A 17,896-nucleotide genomic window follows, 5' to 3' on the forward strand; every position below is an offset into this window, starting at 1 on the left:
ACCCAAAATATGGTCCACGTGCTAGCCTGCTAGGGTGAGTCGGTTAAAATCTAGTGGACAAAAAAAATAGTAATGACTCAATCGTGTCACTTGCATGCTTGGCAAGTAGGAACGGCCGGATTATCAAATTCTGACGTGACATAATTTGCACTAAAGATGGTAACAAATCCACCCAAATCCGTGTCATGATTTTCTTACCATGCAAGTTATCCAAAATACTACTAGTCCATAGGACTAGTAAATTGCACCGTAAAAGATCCCTCTTTTTTTTTTTGATAAATGACTCTTTATTAACTCAAAAGTTAACATCAAGATAATGCAATTTAAAAGAGTCTCTGCATAATTAAGATGCACACAATCGTTATATTAATATATGTTACATTTAAAAAAATGGTAGTGTTACACCTATCAGATGAGTCTGTAAAAACTATTGAGCATCATTTCTGTCCAAGTTACTACATACTTGCGAGTTATGAGCACTGGTCGGTTGGAAAAGCCAATAATCTGCCTTCGAAGTTGCATCTCCAACTCCAATTTATCACCACAATTTGTCAGTTCAAGTTCGTTTAGGTTCTTTAGAGACTTCACCGAAAACAACCCCTGCCCACTGTTGTACAACTCGAGACATTTCCTTACTCGAAGTTTCTCGAGGACTGGCAACGCGTCATTCTCGATGCATATGGTTTTGACTTTCTTCAAGCCTTCAATTTCAAGCAGTTTGAGCATTCGGAATTTACCCTTGCCAAAAGATAGACACTCCTCTCCAAAAGATTCCTTCCAGAGCCCAAGAAGAATTACATTGGGCAGACTCCCGATCACCTCAATGTCTTCTTGCTTCAGTCCTGTACGTAGCAACTTTATCTTGGACAGATTGGTGAGTCGACTCATCCACCTAGGGAGATTGCCTAGATGGCCACACAACCGTAGAGACACGAGACGCCTTGATGGTGGTTCAGTCATGCCCTTGAGAAACTCAAGCGACTCACAGTGCACTTCGAGTTGCTCCAGCTGAACAAGACTTGATAGCGAGCTGCAAAATTCCCTCCTGGTTTTATCAACTGCATCTAAATGCACTCCTAATTTTCGCAAGTTAGTTAGCTTCCTCAGCTTTTTTGCCTCTTGACTGCGTGCAATGTGCACCACCCCTAGGACTTGCAATTTACTTAGCTTCTGGATTTTCTCAGGAGCTCTTACACTGAATTGGCTAGAACAACCCGATTCACTATTGTTACTACCATGACACCCGCATACGAAGTCAGCCAAAGTCCCCAACAACTTACGTTTGCTGACATTCTTCTCTTCTCCCATCTTCTCTGTTGCAAAGTTCACACCAACACGAAGGTAAGATAGATTCTCCAGATAGACGATACCAGCTGGCAAGTGTGTCACTTTTGTGTCTTTAACATCTAATGTCTCTAGGAACCGAAGGTTTTGCAGACAAGAAGGAAGTTCTGAAATATCTGTTCCTCGCAGGCCAAGGTACCTTAAATGGGGTAGCTGCCCGATATCTTTCAGATCTTCATTTGTCAGACCAACTGTATCCTCCAAGTCAAGAACCCTCAGCAACCGCAGTTCACGGGTGACGAGAGACACAGGACACTCTCCAAAGACTGTCAGTGATCGTAAGCAAGTCAACTTTATTCTTGTTAGCTTCTCCTCATTCCTCTTCTGCCTTGCCAATACCAAATGACGTACATTACTTTGTGGAGCCTCATTGTAGTGCTTATCCATGATGAACAGCTGGATATCCTCAACAGACTTGGGCAAGATTATTTGGAGTATTTGGTCATGAACGCGGCAATATTCACTTGTCATGCTATTCCCGACTTTATTGGAAGTCTCAATCATTCTTCTATTGATGAGCTTATTGTAGTGACTCTTTGCGACTTGCTCAAGGGTCATACCATGCGGCTTTTCTATGTAGACTTCTGCCATCCACCGCCGTAATAAGCGGGTACGCCTGATCTCATGGTTCTTGGGGAAGATACTCATGTACAAGAAGAAAAACTTGACATTATATGGCAATCCATCATAGGTCAAGGAGATAATCCTCTTGACATCAAGGGCAGCAGACTCTAACTCTGGCCTAATATGCTCTTGTAGAGTCGTCCATTCACTGCTTACTTTGGGCCTATTAGCCAATAGACCTCCTATGGCAGCTATGGCAAGCGGAATGCCCCGACATCGCTCTAAGATAAATTTGGCTTGCTTCACCATATCGTTTGGCAACTTATATTTAGCGTCCTTGTACACCTTGATTGAAAAAAAGCACAAAATAAGAAAATAAAATCATGACAGGCTAAATTATGTATCTCTGTTCAGCTTGCTCTCTAAACGAGATACAAGAAACATGTCTCTCGCTGATGTTGAACTCCCCAAAACTCATTGTTGCTTTTTGGAACTATACAATTTAGCATTTCCTCAAGTTTTACATCTATTTGCTAACACACCGATGAGTTTTGGTTTTATCATGCTGATTCCTCACTTTTATAATTATCCACTCAAAAATATGAATTTGGAATAGACATAGATGGTCAAGTCAATTGATTAATTGATGCTTGCTTACTTAAGATGCAAATAATTAAATAAGAGTGCAAATATTTGGAAATTTGTATTCCCTAGATGATCTTGCATCGTAGAACTTATGTGCAACATTAGTGTTTGTGGAACTAAAGCTGCAAAAAAATAGGTGCAAGTGTAACTATTGATTATTGAGTGAATGATTTGCTACTATGTCTCCAATCCATAATAAGTACCCGTGATTCAGTAGTAGTTTTAGTACAAAGTTGTACTAAAGCACCGACAGTCTTCGCGACAGTTATTATAAATCGGAGGGATTGCTAAATTTCTAAAGTTTATTCCTAAAATTTTACTGGGTGCCCAAATATATTTTATCTCGAAATTATGTACGATACTACCTCTAGATCGTAAATTCAATCAAGTTAGTATTAGTTATATGTTATAAAAATTATATCACTATAAAGTTTAGATGTTATATTTTCTAATGATATAATTTATGCATTATATAATTTAAATTATATAGGTTAAATTGGCGACCTAGAGATACGGGGAAGACTAGTAAACTGAGATGGAGGGAGTACTGTACATATATCCTAACAAAATTGAAGTTGGTCAAAGATCATTTAAATCTGATGGAATCTATGTCAAATCATTCCGAAGAAATTCACCAAAATCAGCATACTTTTGCGGGGTCGGGAATAATTTTTGGGCTGGGAGCGTACCTTCTGACACAGCACTTTTTGGGCTTCCTTGTGTGGGAGTGGCTTGAGCTCGTATACGTCGCCGTCCCCCGAACACAGCCGGGCAACATCTTCTTCCTGCGTTGTCACGAGCACGACGACCCGGCCGCCGGCTTGGTTTGCGGCGAGGCAACGCGATACGTGCTCCCACTCCTCGTGCGAGGACACGTCGTCCACTACGACCAGGCACCGCTGCTCCCCGTCCTCGCCGATCTGCTCCTGGAGCAGCCGCCCGAACTCTTGGGCGCCGTCCAGCGCGTGCGGCACGGTCACCCAAGCGCGGCGGTCGAAGCATGTGATGAGGTCGGAGTCGTCGTACAGCATGCGCGCCAGGGACGACTTGCCCACCCCTGCCATGCCCCACACCGCCACCACGGTCGCCCCGTCTCGGCGAACCAGCTTGGCCAGGGCTTTCTTGTTGCCTTCCCGGCCAATAATGGCCTCGTGACGCCAGTCGTCCAGGAGCGCGGGCTCGGAGTCGTCGTCTCCGTGCTGATCGGGGCGCAGGCAAGCGTGGTACCGCGTGTTGCGCTCGTGGAGGGCCTCGACCCTGACCCTGAGGTCAGCGATCTGCTTGGCGACGCGGGAGAGGTCGGCGTCGGCCCACGGCCACGGCCCCTTGAGCAGCATGAACTCGAGGAGACCGTCCTCGATATCGAAGGCGAGGTCGCGCAGCTGCTTAACCCATGCGGTCTGCAAACGGTCGCCACCGCGGTTGCTATAGCCGCCGCCGGACGTGTACGCGGTGGAGGATGCCCACAGTAGGGCATGCATCATCGGCAGCTCGTCCTCGATGGACTTCACATCATTACGCACGACCTGCACGAGAGCCACCTTGTCGGCCGCCGCCGTCACCCCCCAGCACACCAGGGTCTGCAGCACCCAATTGGCCAGGCTGGCCGCCGGCGTCACGAGCAACGCCTCCATCTCTCTTCTCTTTCTCCCCCCTCTCAGGCTATCTCTCTCTCTCCCTCCCTCTCTCACGCTGCTGTGAATTGTGAATTTGTGATGCAGTAGTAGTACTAGGCACTAGGTACATTACATATACTAGTACAGTAGCCGCTGCGGTGGAGTGGCGGTGCAAGGAAGTAAAACCCCAAGTCAACCGGCCGCGTGCGCCGAAGCTTCTTCATTTAACGGCCGGGCGTTTGCGGCGAGGCACCACGATGCGAGCTTCCATTTAACTATTCCGCGTCTCCTCCGCTGTCCGTATGTTCATGAATAATGCCAGTGAATTGGTCGCGGCGTGCGACGTCTTAGCGTGTTTTCGACAAGTTTAGGGCTGACCGGACGAGCTATTTCCCTGCAACTCGTCCGGCCCAAACCGAGTGGGAACGTGAGGTCCTGAGGTAGCACTACCAGATGCTCCTTCCCCGACCGTATCGATCGTCTTCCAACCGATCTGACGGTCTCCTTCAAGTCGCAGCCATGTCGGAAGCTTCCTGTCCAAGTTGCTGCACATGCTCGTTTTCAATCATACAAACCCCTGTTGGCTATTATTCTGTCGCCTGACTTTTATTTTCATTTTTGCATTTCACTCAATCTTTTTGCTTTTTTGTGTTCAGTTCTTTTGCGAGAATCATCGTCTGGATCGAACCACTGCGGTTCCCGACATTGCCGCTGTTTGTTTCCTGTTCCGGGATCCGTGCAAAATTGTCACTTATGAGCATATAAGTAAAGTCATATACGGTATGTGCAGGTAAGTACTATTCCTTATACTAGTTACAATAAGAAGTATCATACATTAGTATTATGCACATGATACTAGTTTATGATACTACCCCACAATGCATAGTATCATAAGATATACCATAGTATTATCATAATTAATGTTTGTAGAATCTCAATACAAATTTGTGTACATGATGTGTTTATCATTAAGTTTTCAGATTTTGAGTGCTATGATACGGTATCATATTATGATACCACTCTCATCTCTTACCTCATTAATTGATGCGCCACATCAGATTTTTACCAACATGGCATGCATGATACTACTTACGATATTCCCATTGTGGCTAGTCTTAAACTACTCATACTAGGAGTAACATAGGTAGTAACATCACACACCCCAATACATTATGGTGATATGGCATGGAATTAAATGAAGAAAGAGAGTAAATTACTACTACCTCCGTCCCGGTTTATAGGTCTTGCGTGTATCTTTAGATCATTAATTTAACCACCATGATATAATATATATACTAAAAATATATATATCATTAGAAAGTTCAAATGTTGTACTTTCTAATTGTATAATTTTTATATTGTAAAACTCATATTATATTGATCAAATTTACGATATTAGGATACACGTAGGCCTTGTAAATCGGGACGGAGGGAGTAGTAACTAGCTATGTTACCACAATATCACACTTCTCAAGATAAGATGAGTCTACAATCTATAATTAATAAATATAACATGCATGATACTACATATAAGTAAAGGTTTTCTATTTTCGTGCCCTTAGATCCTTAGTTGTACTCAGTTTTCCCCAGCTCGTTACTTTTTCCTCAGTCTCCCCCCTCTAGTTTGAAACCCCTCGCGAACGCTGGAATGGCTGGTTGCCGTCTGGTCAGAGGCCTTGACCGTTAATCTGACGGGTGGGGCTGCACAGGGGCAGTTCCTCCCTGGCCGTCTCGTGCTGACGGGTAGGGTCAGGAGACACGTCAGAGCAGCCATCCATCTATCGCTGACGTGTGGGCCGTTTTATTTTCTGATTGTATACGCGGTGCTGCCATTGACAAATGGGGCCGCTCTATAGGGTTGCCGCAGCCAATGACCAGTGGGGTCGTGTATTTTTTAGGAAAAGACATATATTGCAAAAGTAGCTCGAATTTAAAATGATATTTAAAAACCAAAATTCATACGAAATTCATACAAAAGTAGCTCGAATTTAAACATAACTAAAACTTAAACTTAATCCTGATCTACTGGCCGTCGGTTGGGGCGCCCTGCCTCGTCATCGTTCTTTGTCATTGCCGCCTGCGTCCGTGCCCGCTTCTCCTCCCTTGCTTCGCGCATCTGGCGGTGGAGCATGGCGGCCGGCGTCGCAGGGGCTGCCGGTGGCGCTGTCCCCGCTCTTCCAGCCTTTCCCGAGAAGCTTCAATCTCGGCACGGCTCGCCTGCTGGCGGGCGAACGCCTCGTAGTGGCGATGAGCGTTGAGCTCTGCAAGCTTCTGTCGCTCCGCCTCCATGAGGCGTCGTCCAGCCTCCTCCGTGGCCGCTCGCTGGCGCGAGATCTCTGATACGTCTCAAACGTATCTATAATTTCTTATGTTCCATGCTAGTTTTATGACAATACTCACATGTTTTATATACACTTTACATCATTTATACGCATTTTCAGGCACTAACCTATTAACGAGATGCCGAAGCGCCCGTTCCTGTTTTGTGCTGTTTTTGGTTTCAGAAATCCTACACAGGAAATATTCTCGGAATTGGACGAAACGAACGCCCAGGGTCTTATTTTTCCACGGAGCTTCCAGAAGACCGAAGAGGATACGAAGTGGGGCCACGGGGCGCCGACACCACAGGGCCGCGCGGCCAAGGGGGGCCGCACCGCCCTATGGTGTGGGCCCCTCGTGAGCCCTCCGACTCTGCCCTTCCGCCTATTTAAACTCTCCGTCGCGAAAACCCTATTACCGAGAGCCACGATACGGAAAAAGTTCCAGAGACGCCGCCGCCAATCCCATCTCGGGGGATTCAGGAGATCGCCTCCGGCACCCTGCCGGAGAGGGGAATCATCACCCGGAGGACTCTACATCACCATGATAGCCTCCGGACTGATGTGAGTAGTTCATCCTTGGACTATGGGTTCATAGCAGTAGCTAGATGGTTGTCTTCTCCTCTTGTGCTATCATGTTAGATCTTGTGAGCTGCCTATCATGATCAAGATCGTCTATTTGTAATGCTACATGTTGTGTTTGTTGGGATCCGATGAATATGGAATACTATGTCAAGTTGATTATCAATCTATCATATATGTGTTGTTTATGTTCTTGCATGCTCTCCGTTGCTAGTAGAGGCTCTGGCCAAGTTGATACTTGTGACTCCAAGAGGGAGTATTTATGCTAGATAGTGGGTTCATGCCTCCATTGAATCTGGGACAGTGACAGAAAGTTCTAAGGTTGTGGATGTGTTGTTGCCACTACAGATAAAACATCAATGCTTTGTCTAAGGATATTTGTGTTGATTACATTACGCACCATACTTAATGCAATTGTCTGTTGTTTGCAACTTAATACTGGAAGGGGTGCGAATGCTAACCTGAAGGTGGACTTTTTAGGCATAGATGCATGCTGGATAGCGGTCTATGTACTTTGTCGTAATGCCCTAATTAAATCTCATAGTAGTCATCATGATATGTATGTGCATTGTTATGCCCTCTCTATTTGTCAATTGCCCAACTGTAATTTGTTCACCCAACATGCTATTTCTTATTGGAGAGACACCACTAGTGAACTGTGGACCCCGGTCCATTCTTTTACATCTGAAATACAATCTACTGCAAACTCTGTTCTCTGTTGTTCTTCGCAAGCAAACATCATTTTCCACACCATACGTTTAATCCTTTGTTAACAGCAAGCCGGTGAGATTGACAACCTCATTGTTAAGTTGAGGCAAAGTATTTTGATTGTGTTGTGCAGGTTCCACGTTGGCGCTGGAATCCCTGGTGTTGCGCCGCACTACACTCCATCACCAACAACCTTCACGTGGCCTTGATCTCATACTGGTTCGATAACCTTGGTTTCTTACTGAGGGAAAACTTGCTGCTGTACGTATCACACCTTCCTCTTGGGGTTCCCAATAGACGTGTGTCTCACGCGCCATCAAGCAATTTTTTTGGCGCCGTTGCCGGGGAGATCAAGACACGCTGCAAGGGGAGTCTCCCACATCAAATCTATTTACTTTGTTTTTGTCTTGCTTTACTTTACTTTATTTACTGCTTTGTTTGCTTTCTCTATATCAAAAATACAAAAAAAAATTAGTTACTTGCATTTACTTTATTTTGTTTTCTGCCTTGTTTACTTTCTTTATATCAAAAACACAAAAAAATTAGTTACTTGCATTTACTTTATTTTGTTATCATGTCTAGTCCTGCACTTGTTACTCCGTCACCCGAGGAATTGATCTTTACTTTTTAACAAGGGAGTGAGGAGAGTTTTAAAGAAGCTTGGTCTAGGATTTTGGATTTTTATGGTAAAACTGAACCTAGAATGACTCTAAGTTTGCTTCTTAGTAATTTTTATTTTGGGCTTATTGTTCGCTATAGATATGCTTTGGATGCTTTAGTGGGAGGAGATTTCCTTCACTGCGATGGGGATCAAGCTTTTAATGCCATAAAGAAATTGGTTACATCATCTAGCTCAGCTAGTAATTTCGATTCATCTCTTGCTAGTATTTATGATAGATTAAACACTCTTGAAACAAATATATCTTGTTTAAAAGAAGGGTACAACCAGATTCATGAATATTATGATTATGTTCCAGTAAACTTTAAACCTTCAATGTGGGTCCCTACTATTAAAGTTGCTATTTGTGGTGAAACTTTTTATGCCCGTTGTGATATTATGTCTGAGTTTTGCCTTATGCCTAAAAGTATCTATGAATCTTTGACACTTTGGGAACTTACTGAAGGTGGAGAAGGAATAACTCTTACTGATAATTCTCGTTATAATTCCCGAGGGGATAGCTGAAGGTGTGTTCACAACCTTTCTTGGAAGAACGGTATCCACCGATTATCTCGTTATTGAATATGTAGGGACAGGACAAATCACACTTGGAAGATCCCCGCTGAAACTCTTGGGAGCAACCATAGATGTGGGAAAAGGCACTCTAAATTTTACCTCTACACTCGGATACGGTCAAGTATTTCCTAGACCAAAGAATAAGAATAAGAGTAAGAAGGATAGGCGCAAATCCCCGGTAATAATGTTAATGCTTCATCTCTTGATAATACTTGATTCACACTTTCGCGCCTAGCTGAAAGGCGTTAAAGAAAAGCGCTTATGGGAGACAACCCATTATTTTACTTCTGCACTTTTGTTTTATATTTGAGTCTTGGAAGTTGTTACTACTATAGCAACCTCTCCTTATCTTTATTTTATTGCATTGTTGTGCCAAGTAAAGTCTTTGATAGTAAGGTTGATACTAGATTTGGATTGCTGCGCCTGAAACAGATTTCTTGCTGTCACGAATTTGAGTAGACCTCTCTGTAGGTAACTCAGAAAAATCTGCCAATTTTCGTGTGTGATCCTCAGATATGTACGCAACTTTCATTCAATTTGAGCTTTTTCATCTGAGCAAGTTAAGTGCCTCTAAAAAATTCGTCTTTACGGACTGTTCCGTTTTGACAGATTCTGCCTTTTATTTCGCATTGCCTCTTTTGCTATGTTGAATGGATTTCTTTGTTCCATTAACTTTCAGTAGCTTTGTGCAATGTCCAGAAGTGTTAAGAATGACTATGTCACCTCTGAATATGTGAATTTTTGATTATGCACTAACCCTCTAATGAGTTTGTTTTGAGTTTGGTGTGGAGGAAGTTTTCAAGGATCAAGAGAGGAGGATGATACAATATGATCAAGAAGAGTGAAAAGTATAAGCTTGGGGATGCCCCCGTGGTTCATCCCTGCATATTTCAAGAAGACTCAAGCATCTAAGCTTGGGGATGCTCAAGGCATCCCCTTCTTCATCGACAACTTATCAGGTCACCTCTAGTGAAACTTTATTTTTATTCCGTCACATCTTATGTGCTTTACTTGGAGCGTCTGTATGTTTTTATTTTTGTTTTTGTTTGAATAAAATCGGATCCTAGCATTCTTTGTTTGGGAGAGAGACACGCTCCGCTGTTTCATATGAACACCGGTGTTCTTAGCTTTACTTTTAATGTTCATGGCGAAGGTTGAAACTCGCTTCGTTCATTGCTATTTGGTTGGAAACAGTAAAATGCTTCATGTGGTAATTGGTATATTGTCTTGAATAATTTGATACTTGGCAATTGTTGTGCTCAAATAGATCATGTTTAAGCTCTTGCATCATGTACTTTGCACCTATTAATGAAGAACTACCATAGAGCTTGTTGAAATTTGGTTTGCATGATTGGTCTCTCTAAAGTCTAGATATTTTCTCGGTGAAGTGTTTGAACAACAAGGAGACAGTGTAGAGTCTTATAATGCTTGCAATATGTTCTTATGTAAGTTTTGTTGTACCGGTTCATACTTGTGTTTGCTTCAAACAACCTTGCTAGCCAAAAGCCTTGTACTGAGAGGGAATACTTCTCGTGCATCCAAATCCTTGAGCCAAAAATTATGCCATTTGTGTCCACCATACCTACCTACTATGTGGTATTTCTCTGCCATTCCAAAGTAAATTGCTTGAGTGCTACCTTTAAAATTTCATTCCTTGTCTTTGCAATATATAGCTCATGGGAAAATAGCCTTAAAAACTATTGTGGTATTGAATATGTTACTTATGTATCTTATTTCTTATAAGTTGCTTGTTGAGCGGTAACCATGTTTCGGGGACGCCATCAACTATTACACCTTTGTTGAATATCATGTGAGTTGCTATGCATGTTCGTCTTGTCCGAAGTAAGGGTGATTTATCATGATCAAATGGTTTGAGTATGCATATTGTTAGAGAAGAACATTGGGCCGCTAACTAAAGCCATGAATCATGGTGGAAGTTTCAGTTTGGACATTAATCCTCAATCTCTTATGAGAATATTATTTGTTGTTGAATGCTTATGCATTAAAGAGGAGTCCATTATCTGTTTTCTATGTTGTCCCGGTATGGAAGTCCTAAGTTGAGATTTATCAAAAACGAGAAATCAATTGCGATCTATCTCCTTGGACCTTTGTACGTGCGACATAGAGGTACCCCTTTGTGACACTTGGTTGAAACATATGTTATGCAATGATAATCCATGTAAATCCAAACTAATTAGGACAAGGTGCGAGCACTATTGGTATTCTATGCATGAGGCTTGCAACTTATAGGATGTCTTATGCATAACACATATGAATTATTACTAGCGTTGACAAAATTGTTTCTATGTTTTCAAAATGAAAAGCTCTAGCACAAAAATAGTAATCCATGCTTCCCTCTGCGAAGGGCCTTTCTTTTGCTTTATGTTGAGTCAATTTACCTACTTCTTTCTATCTTAGAAGCAAACACTTGTGTCAACTGTGTGCATTGATTCTCACACACTTACTTATTTGCATTCATCATATTACTTTGTGTTGACAATTATCCATGAGATAAACATGTTGAAGTTGAAAGCAACTGCTGAAACTTATATCTTCCTTTGTGTTGTTTCAAAACTTTCTGCTAAGAATTTATTGCTTTATGATTTAACTTCTATGCAAGTCTTATTGATGCTTGTCTTGAAAGTACTATTCATGAAAAGTCTTTGCTATATGATTCAGTTGTTTAAGTCATTGTCTTTACCATTGCTTCGAATCACTTCATTCATCTCATATGCTTTACAATAGTATTGATCAAGATTATGATAGCATGTCACTTCAGAAATTATCCTTGTTATCGTTTAGCTACTCGAGGGCGAGTAGGAACTAAGCTTGGGGATGCTTGATACGTCTCAAATGTATCTATAATTTCTTATGTTCCATGCTAGTTTTATGACAACACTCACATGTTTTATATACACTTTACATCATTTATACGCATTTTCCGGCACTAACCTATTAACGAGATGCTGAAGCGCCAGTTCCTGTTTTGTGCTGTTTTGGTTTCAGAAATCCTACACAGGAAATATTCTCGGAATTGGACGAAACGAACGCCAAGGGTCTTCTTTTTCCACGGAGCTTCCAGAAGACCGAAGAGGATACGAAGTGGGGCCACGGGGCGCCGACACCACAGGGCCGCGCGGCCAAGGGGGGCCTGCGCCGCCCTATGGTGTGGGCCCCTCGTGAGCCCTCCGACTCTGCCCTTCCGCCTACTTAAACTCTCCGTCGCGAAAACCCTATTGCCGAGAGCCATGATATGGAAAAAGTTCCAGAGACGCCGCCGCTGCCAATCCCATCTCGGGGGATTCAGGAGATCGCCTCCGGCACCCTACCGGAGAGGGGAATCATCACCCGGAGGACTCTACATCACCATGATCGCCTCCGGACTGATGTGTGAGTAGTTCATCCTTGGACTATGGGTTCATAGCAGTAGCTAGATGGTTGTCTTCTCCTCTTGTGCTATCATGTTAGATCTTGTGAGCTGCCTATCATGATCAAGATCGTCTATTTGTAATGCTACATGTTGTGTTTGTTGGGATCCGATGAATATGGAATACTTTGTCAAGTTGATTATCAATCTATCATATATGTGTTGTTTATGTTCTTGCATGCTCTCCGTTGCTAGTAGAGGCTCTGGCCAAGTTGATACTTGTGACTCCAAGAGGGAGTATTTATGCTCGATAGTGGGTTCATGCCTCCATTGAATCGGGGACGAGTGACGGAAAGTTCTAAGGTTGTGGATGTGCTGTTGCCACTAGGGATAAAGCATCAATGCTTTGTCTAAGGATATTTGTGTTGATTACATTACGCACCATACTTAATGCAATTGTCTGTTGTTTCCAACTTATTACTGGAAGGGGTGTGGATGCTAACCTGAAGGTGGACTTTTTAGGCATAGATGCATGCTGGATAGCGGTCTATGTACTTTGTCGTAATGCCCTAATTAAATCTCATAGTAGTCATCATGATATGTATGTGCATTGTTATGCCCTCTCTATTTTTCAATTGCCCAACTGTAATTTGTTCACCCAACATGCTATTTCTTATTGCAGAGACACCACTAGTGAACTGTGGACCCCGGTCCATTCTTTTACATCTGAAATACAATCTACTGCAAACTCTGTTCTCTGTTGTTCTTCGCAAGCAAACATCATTTTCCACACCATACGTTTAATCCTTTGTTTACAAGCAAGCTGGTGAGATTGACAACCTCACTGTTAAGTTGGGGCAAAGTATTTTGATTGTGTTTTGCAGGTTCCACGTTGGCGCTGGAATCCCTGGTGTTGTGCCGCACTACACTCCTTCACCAACAACCTTCACGTGGCCTTCATCTCCTACTGGTTCGATAACCTTGGTTTCTTACTGAGGGAAACTTGCTGCTGTACGCATCACACCTTCCTCTTGGGGTTCCCAACAGACGTGTGTCTCACGCGCCATCAATCTCGAGGACGTGCTCGAGATTCGCATTGTTGACGAACTCGCGCTGCTCCTCCTTCAACCATTGGTATCGTTGCGCGTTCAGCGATGCGAGGATCGCCGCCTGCTCCGGGTGGGCGGGGGCCTGCGGCGGCTCGCCCGACTGTGCTGCCTCATCCGCCGCCTCTGCTTCCGCGTCTGCGACGTAGGCCTCGTGCCACACCGCGAACCGTGGGTCCTCGTCCTCGTCAGAGCTGTACTCCGCGTCGGCCTGCGGCTGCGGTGGTGGTGGAGGCAGCGCGCAGCCGTTGAGGCCAAGCATCGAATAGGTGGTCTTCAGACGGCGCGACATTTTGATGTGGAGAGGAGAGAATGGAGTGGTGGTGGTGGGGATGAGAGGAGAGAATGGAGCGGTCGGTAGTAGACGGCGTACGTACTATATAGCGGTGGCAACTACCCACATTTACGGCGACTAAACGCCGCGTGGCCAGTCGCTGCCCTCGTGGCCGCCTCGGTTTCCGCGCGGGAGACCATTAAACGCCGTCACGTCCTTTCGCTGACAAGGCGCCCCCACCAGCTATATAGTACTGTATTTTGGTGTGGCTCTAACCACTGTATTTTGGCGTACAAATTTCTAGTTGTGCTATAGATTTAGCATGCATGAACATCTTATAAAAGTGAAGGGATCCCAAAAGTGAAAGCATGTACCATCCTCTCGGATCAAATACATATCAATATTCCCAATCAAGTTGGGATAGAATTCAAATCATACATACGGATGTACATGGACACATCGAGAAAGTGGAGAAGCTTTTTTTAAGACGGAGGTAGTAGTTCGAACAAATTTATCATAATTTATCCCAATTTGCGGAGTCGAACACGGCCGCGCAACGATGGGCTAGAAGGGCCGGGACGACGGGCGGCTGAGGGGTGGTCATCTGCGCCATCCGCAAACTCGGACATGGAGGAGGGCTGGATCTACAGCTTCGCAACCACTCTTGGCACCGACGCTGTCTTGGTGTACTTCGTCAGCGACGGATCTGAGGAGGGCGATACGTCGCAACGATGTTGTAGGCGATGGCTTCAATGTTCTTGGCATCGATGACCACTATCGGCACGGCCGCCGTCTTGGTATTCTTCATCAGCAACGGATCTGAGGAGGGCAACGGAAGTGAGACATCGACAGGCTCCGACATTGAAGGTTGGATCTGCGCCGTCGCAGTGATGTTGTAGGCGATGGCTTCAATGTTCTTGGCATCGATGACCACTGTCAGCATGGCCGCCGTCTTGGTGTTCTTCATCAGCGACGGATCTGAGGAGGGCTGGATCGGCAGATTCGCAACGCGGTTGTAGACGATGGCTTCAATCGTCTTGGCATCGATTCACACGGCCGCCGTCAAAGCGATGTTGTAGGCGATGTATTCAATGTTCTTGGCATCGACGACCACTGTCGGCAGGACTGCCGTCTTGGTGTTCTTCATCAGCAATAGATCTGAGAAGAGAAACGAAAGTGAGACAGAGAGAGACATTTCAAATATTTCTGAGGGTTAGATCCTCACCGGCACTCTTATATCTACACCGCCGCACGGTTAGATCCGCACCGCTGCACGCACGGTTAGATCCGCGCCGCCGCACGCACGCTGCAGTTCCGCGCCGCCGCAACCGCCAGAGTAAGAGAGGAAATAGGAGAGGGGAAGATGCGACTGGAATATGTGACTGCCAGGGTTGGTAGGTATGTGCTCTGCTCTTCTCTCCATATGCGTCCATCGAGGTAGAGAGAGATATGCATGTCGTCTGATCATAAATGATCCAACGGTGCAAGCGTACATTGAGCTATCAACCAACCAAGATCCGTGTGACATACATCTCGACCAATCAGAGATCAGTCAGTGAGTACAAGTGAGGAAAACCGAGTAGAATTAAGAGGGGGAAAAGTGAGGAAATGTTTATCGGAAGGGCAAAACTGAGTAGGACTGAGTAAAACAAGTGGACCCGGAGGGGGGAAACTGAGTAAAACTAAGTAAAACAGGGGCACCCAAATAATAAAGGGAGTAAGGGAAATTGAAGCTTTTGGCATAAAAATTGTTAGATTGTGTTATTTGAACAATACAGTGCATTTTGGCCGACGTGATATTGTTTGCAATTCAAAGATACACAAGTGTGACGAATTTGGACTCATTTGGACAAAGTTTGTAAGCATAGTGGGTATTTGGGAGGTGTGTTGAGTAGAAAGCCATGCATCTTCATAGCTAGTAGCTCATGGACTAGGAAGTGGTTTTGGGAAAAATTACATATCTCTATATTTCCTTTTCCATTATTATTTATCTAGGTTGTAGGTAACATAACAAGACTCCATGGGAAGGTTCCACCATGTTTAATTATTTTGAATTAAACTAAACCAAAAACTATATTTTTTGAGTTTAGTCACTTAGAAAATGATAAATGTGGCTTAAGAAATAACACATACATTATTGTGATTATTCAACATACAAAGGGATCCCAATACAAATTGTGCATACAAAGGGAACCCCAATACAAAGGGATCCCCAATACAAATTGTTCATACAAAGGGATCCACAATACAAATTGGTCATACAAAGGGATCCCCAATACAAATTGTTCATACAAATTCAAATTAATTGTTCAAATCTTTCTCTTGCTCCTGGTGTGACTCGCTGGGGCCACCACCTTACTCCGGGTAACCCTACCAGGGATATTACCAGTGTCTACCTTCCTTTTGCCCTCTTTCTTCTTCTTCTTCTTCTTCTTCTTCTTCTTCTTCTTCTTCTTCTTCTTCTTCTTCTTCTTCTCCTTCTCTTCGGGTTGTGCCAAGACCGAGACAACCATATCATACGAAGTTTGTGCTCTTTCTTCTAATGCAATTTCTTCCCTTGCTTCTACAATCTGCTCTTCCATCTGTTCACTCATCTGGCGCAGCATTTCTTCAACGGCCTCTCGATCCATTTGTTCCCTCTGCTCTCGATCCATCGGTTCAAGCAGCTCTCGATCCATTGGTTCAAGCAGCTCTCGATCCATCGGTTCAAGCAGCTCTCGATCCATCTGTTCCCTCTGCTCTCGATCCATCGGTTCAAGCAGATCTCGATCCATCGTTTCAAGCGGTTCTATCTCCTCATGTTGTATTGCTGCTTCAATCTCCTCATGTTGAATTGCTGCTTCAATCTCCTCGTGTTGAATTGCTGCTTCATTCTCCTCATGTTGAATTGTTGCTTCATTCTCCTATGCATTTGCTGCTCCCGCCTGATCTTTCATTCCAAAAGCTGGGTCAACTGGATTTTTACAAAACCTAGCAATGTGTCCAGGGATTCCACAACGTTAGCACTTACGTTTTCGAATCGGTGCACCACCCTCTGCACTAGCTCTGATCCTATTCTTCCTCGGCCTACCTGCCGGTCTAGTCAAAACTGGAGAGTACAGTAGGAACATTCATAGCATATGCAACCCTAAATTTGGCAACAGAGAAATACTCTGACACATACTAATCAACTTCACCTTCTGCACCCCCTATAACACCCATGAAAAACAATGCATGTATGCAGGTGATACGTCCAAAACGTATCTACTTTCCCGAACACTTTTGCTATTGTTTTGCCTCTAATTTGTGTGTTTTGGATGCAACTAACACGGACTAACGCTGTTTTCAGCAGAACTGCTCTGGTGTCTCGTTTTTGTGCGTAAATCCAACTTTCGAGAAAAACCTCGGAATTTATGCAGAAGGCCCTATTTTCCCAGAATACTTACGGAGCCAGAAGGGCAAGTCAGGTGGAGGCCCGAGGGCCCCACACCCTAGGGCGGCGCGGCCCAGGAGGGGGGCACACGGCCCTAGCATGTGGCCCCCTCGGCCCGCCTCTGACGCCCTCCTTCGGACTACTTATCGCCTTCGACCTAAAAACGCACGGAGAGAAGTCGAAGTCGCCAGAAACCCTCCAGAACGCCGCCACATCGCGAAACTCCGTCTCAGGAGCCGGAAGTCTCCGTTCTGGCACTCCGCCGGGACGGGAATTGGAGGAGATCATCGCCATCATCACCACCGACGCCTCTCCATCGACCAGCCATGTTTCCCCCATCCATGTGTGAGTAATTCCCCCGATGTAGGCTGAAGGGGATGGTAGGGATTGGATGAGATTGGTCATGTAATAGTATAAGATTGTTAGGGCATAGTGCCTAGTGTCCGTAATTGGTACTTTGATGATATTGTTGCAACTTGTTATGCTTAATGCTTGTCACTAGGGCCCGAGTGCCATGATCTCAGATCTGAACATGTTATTATTTCATCATGATATTCATTGTTTATGGTCTTACCTGCAAGTTGTATACACATGTCGCTGTCCGGAACCAATGGCCCCGAAGTGACGTAAATCGGACAACCGGAGGGGATGGTAGTGATGTGAGGATCACATGTGTTCACGGAGTGTTAATGCTTTGCTCCGGTACTCTATTAAAAGGAGTACCTT

The 17,896-nt window shown here is 44.4% G+C and overlaps 1 protein-coding gene across 1 annotated transcript; it reads right to left on the minus strand.

Moving 5' to 3' along the window:
* Positions 1-408: 408 nt before the first annotated feature.
* On the minus strand, positions 409-4,187 carry LOC124649978 (disease resistance protein Pik-2-like). The gene is made up of 2 exons (XM_047189551.1): positions 3,243-4,187; positions 409-2,253 (listed from the first exon to the last, which is right to left on the minus strand). The coding sequence occupies exons 1-2, from the start codon at positions 4,185-4,187 to the stop codon at positions 409-411; spliced, it is 2,790 nt and encodes a 929-aa protein (XP_047045507.1).
* Between the last annotated feature and the right edge of the window lie 13,709 nt (positions 4,188-17,896).

Source organism: Lolium rigidum, chromosome 1 (assembly GCF_022539505.1).
Source record: "Lolium rigidum isolate FL_2022 chromosome 1, APGP_CSIRO_Lrig_0.1, whole genome shotgun sequence".
Taxonomy (NCBI): Eukaryota; Viridiplantae; Streptophyta; class Magnoliopsida; order Poales; family Poaceae; genus Lolium; species Lolium rigidum.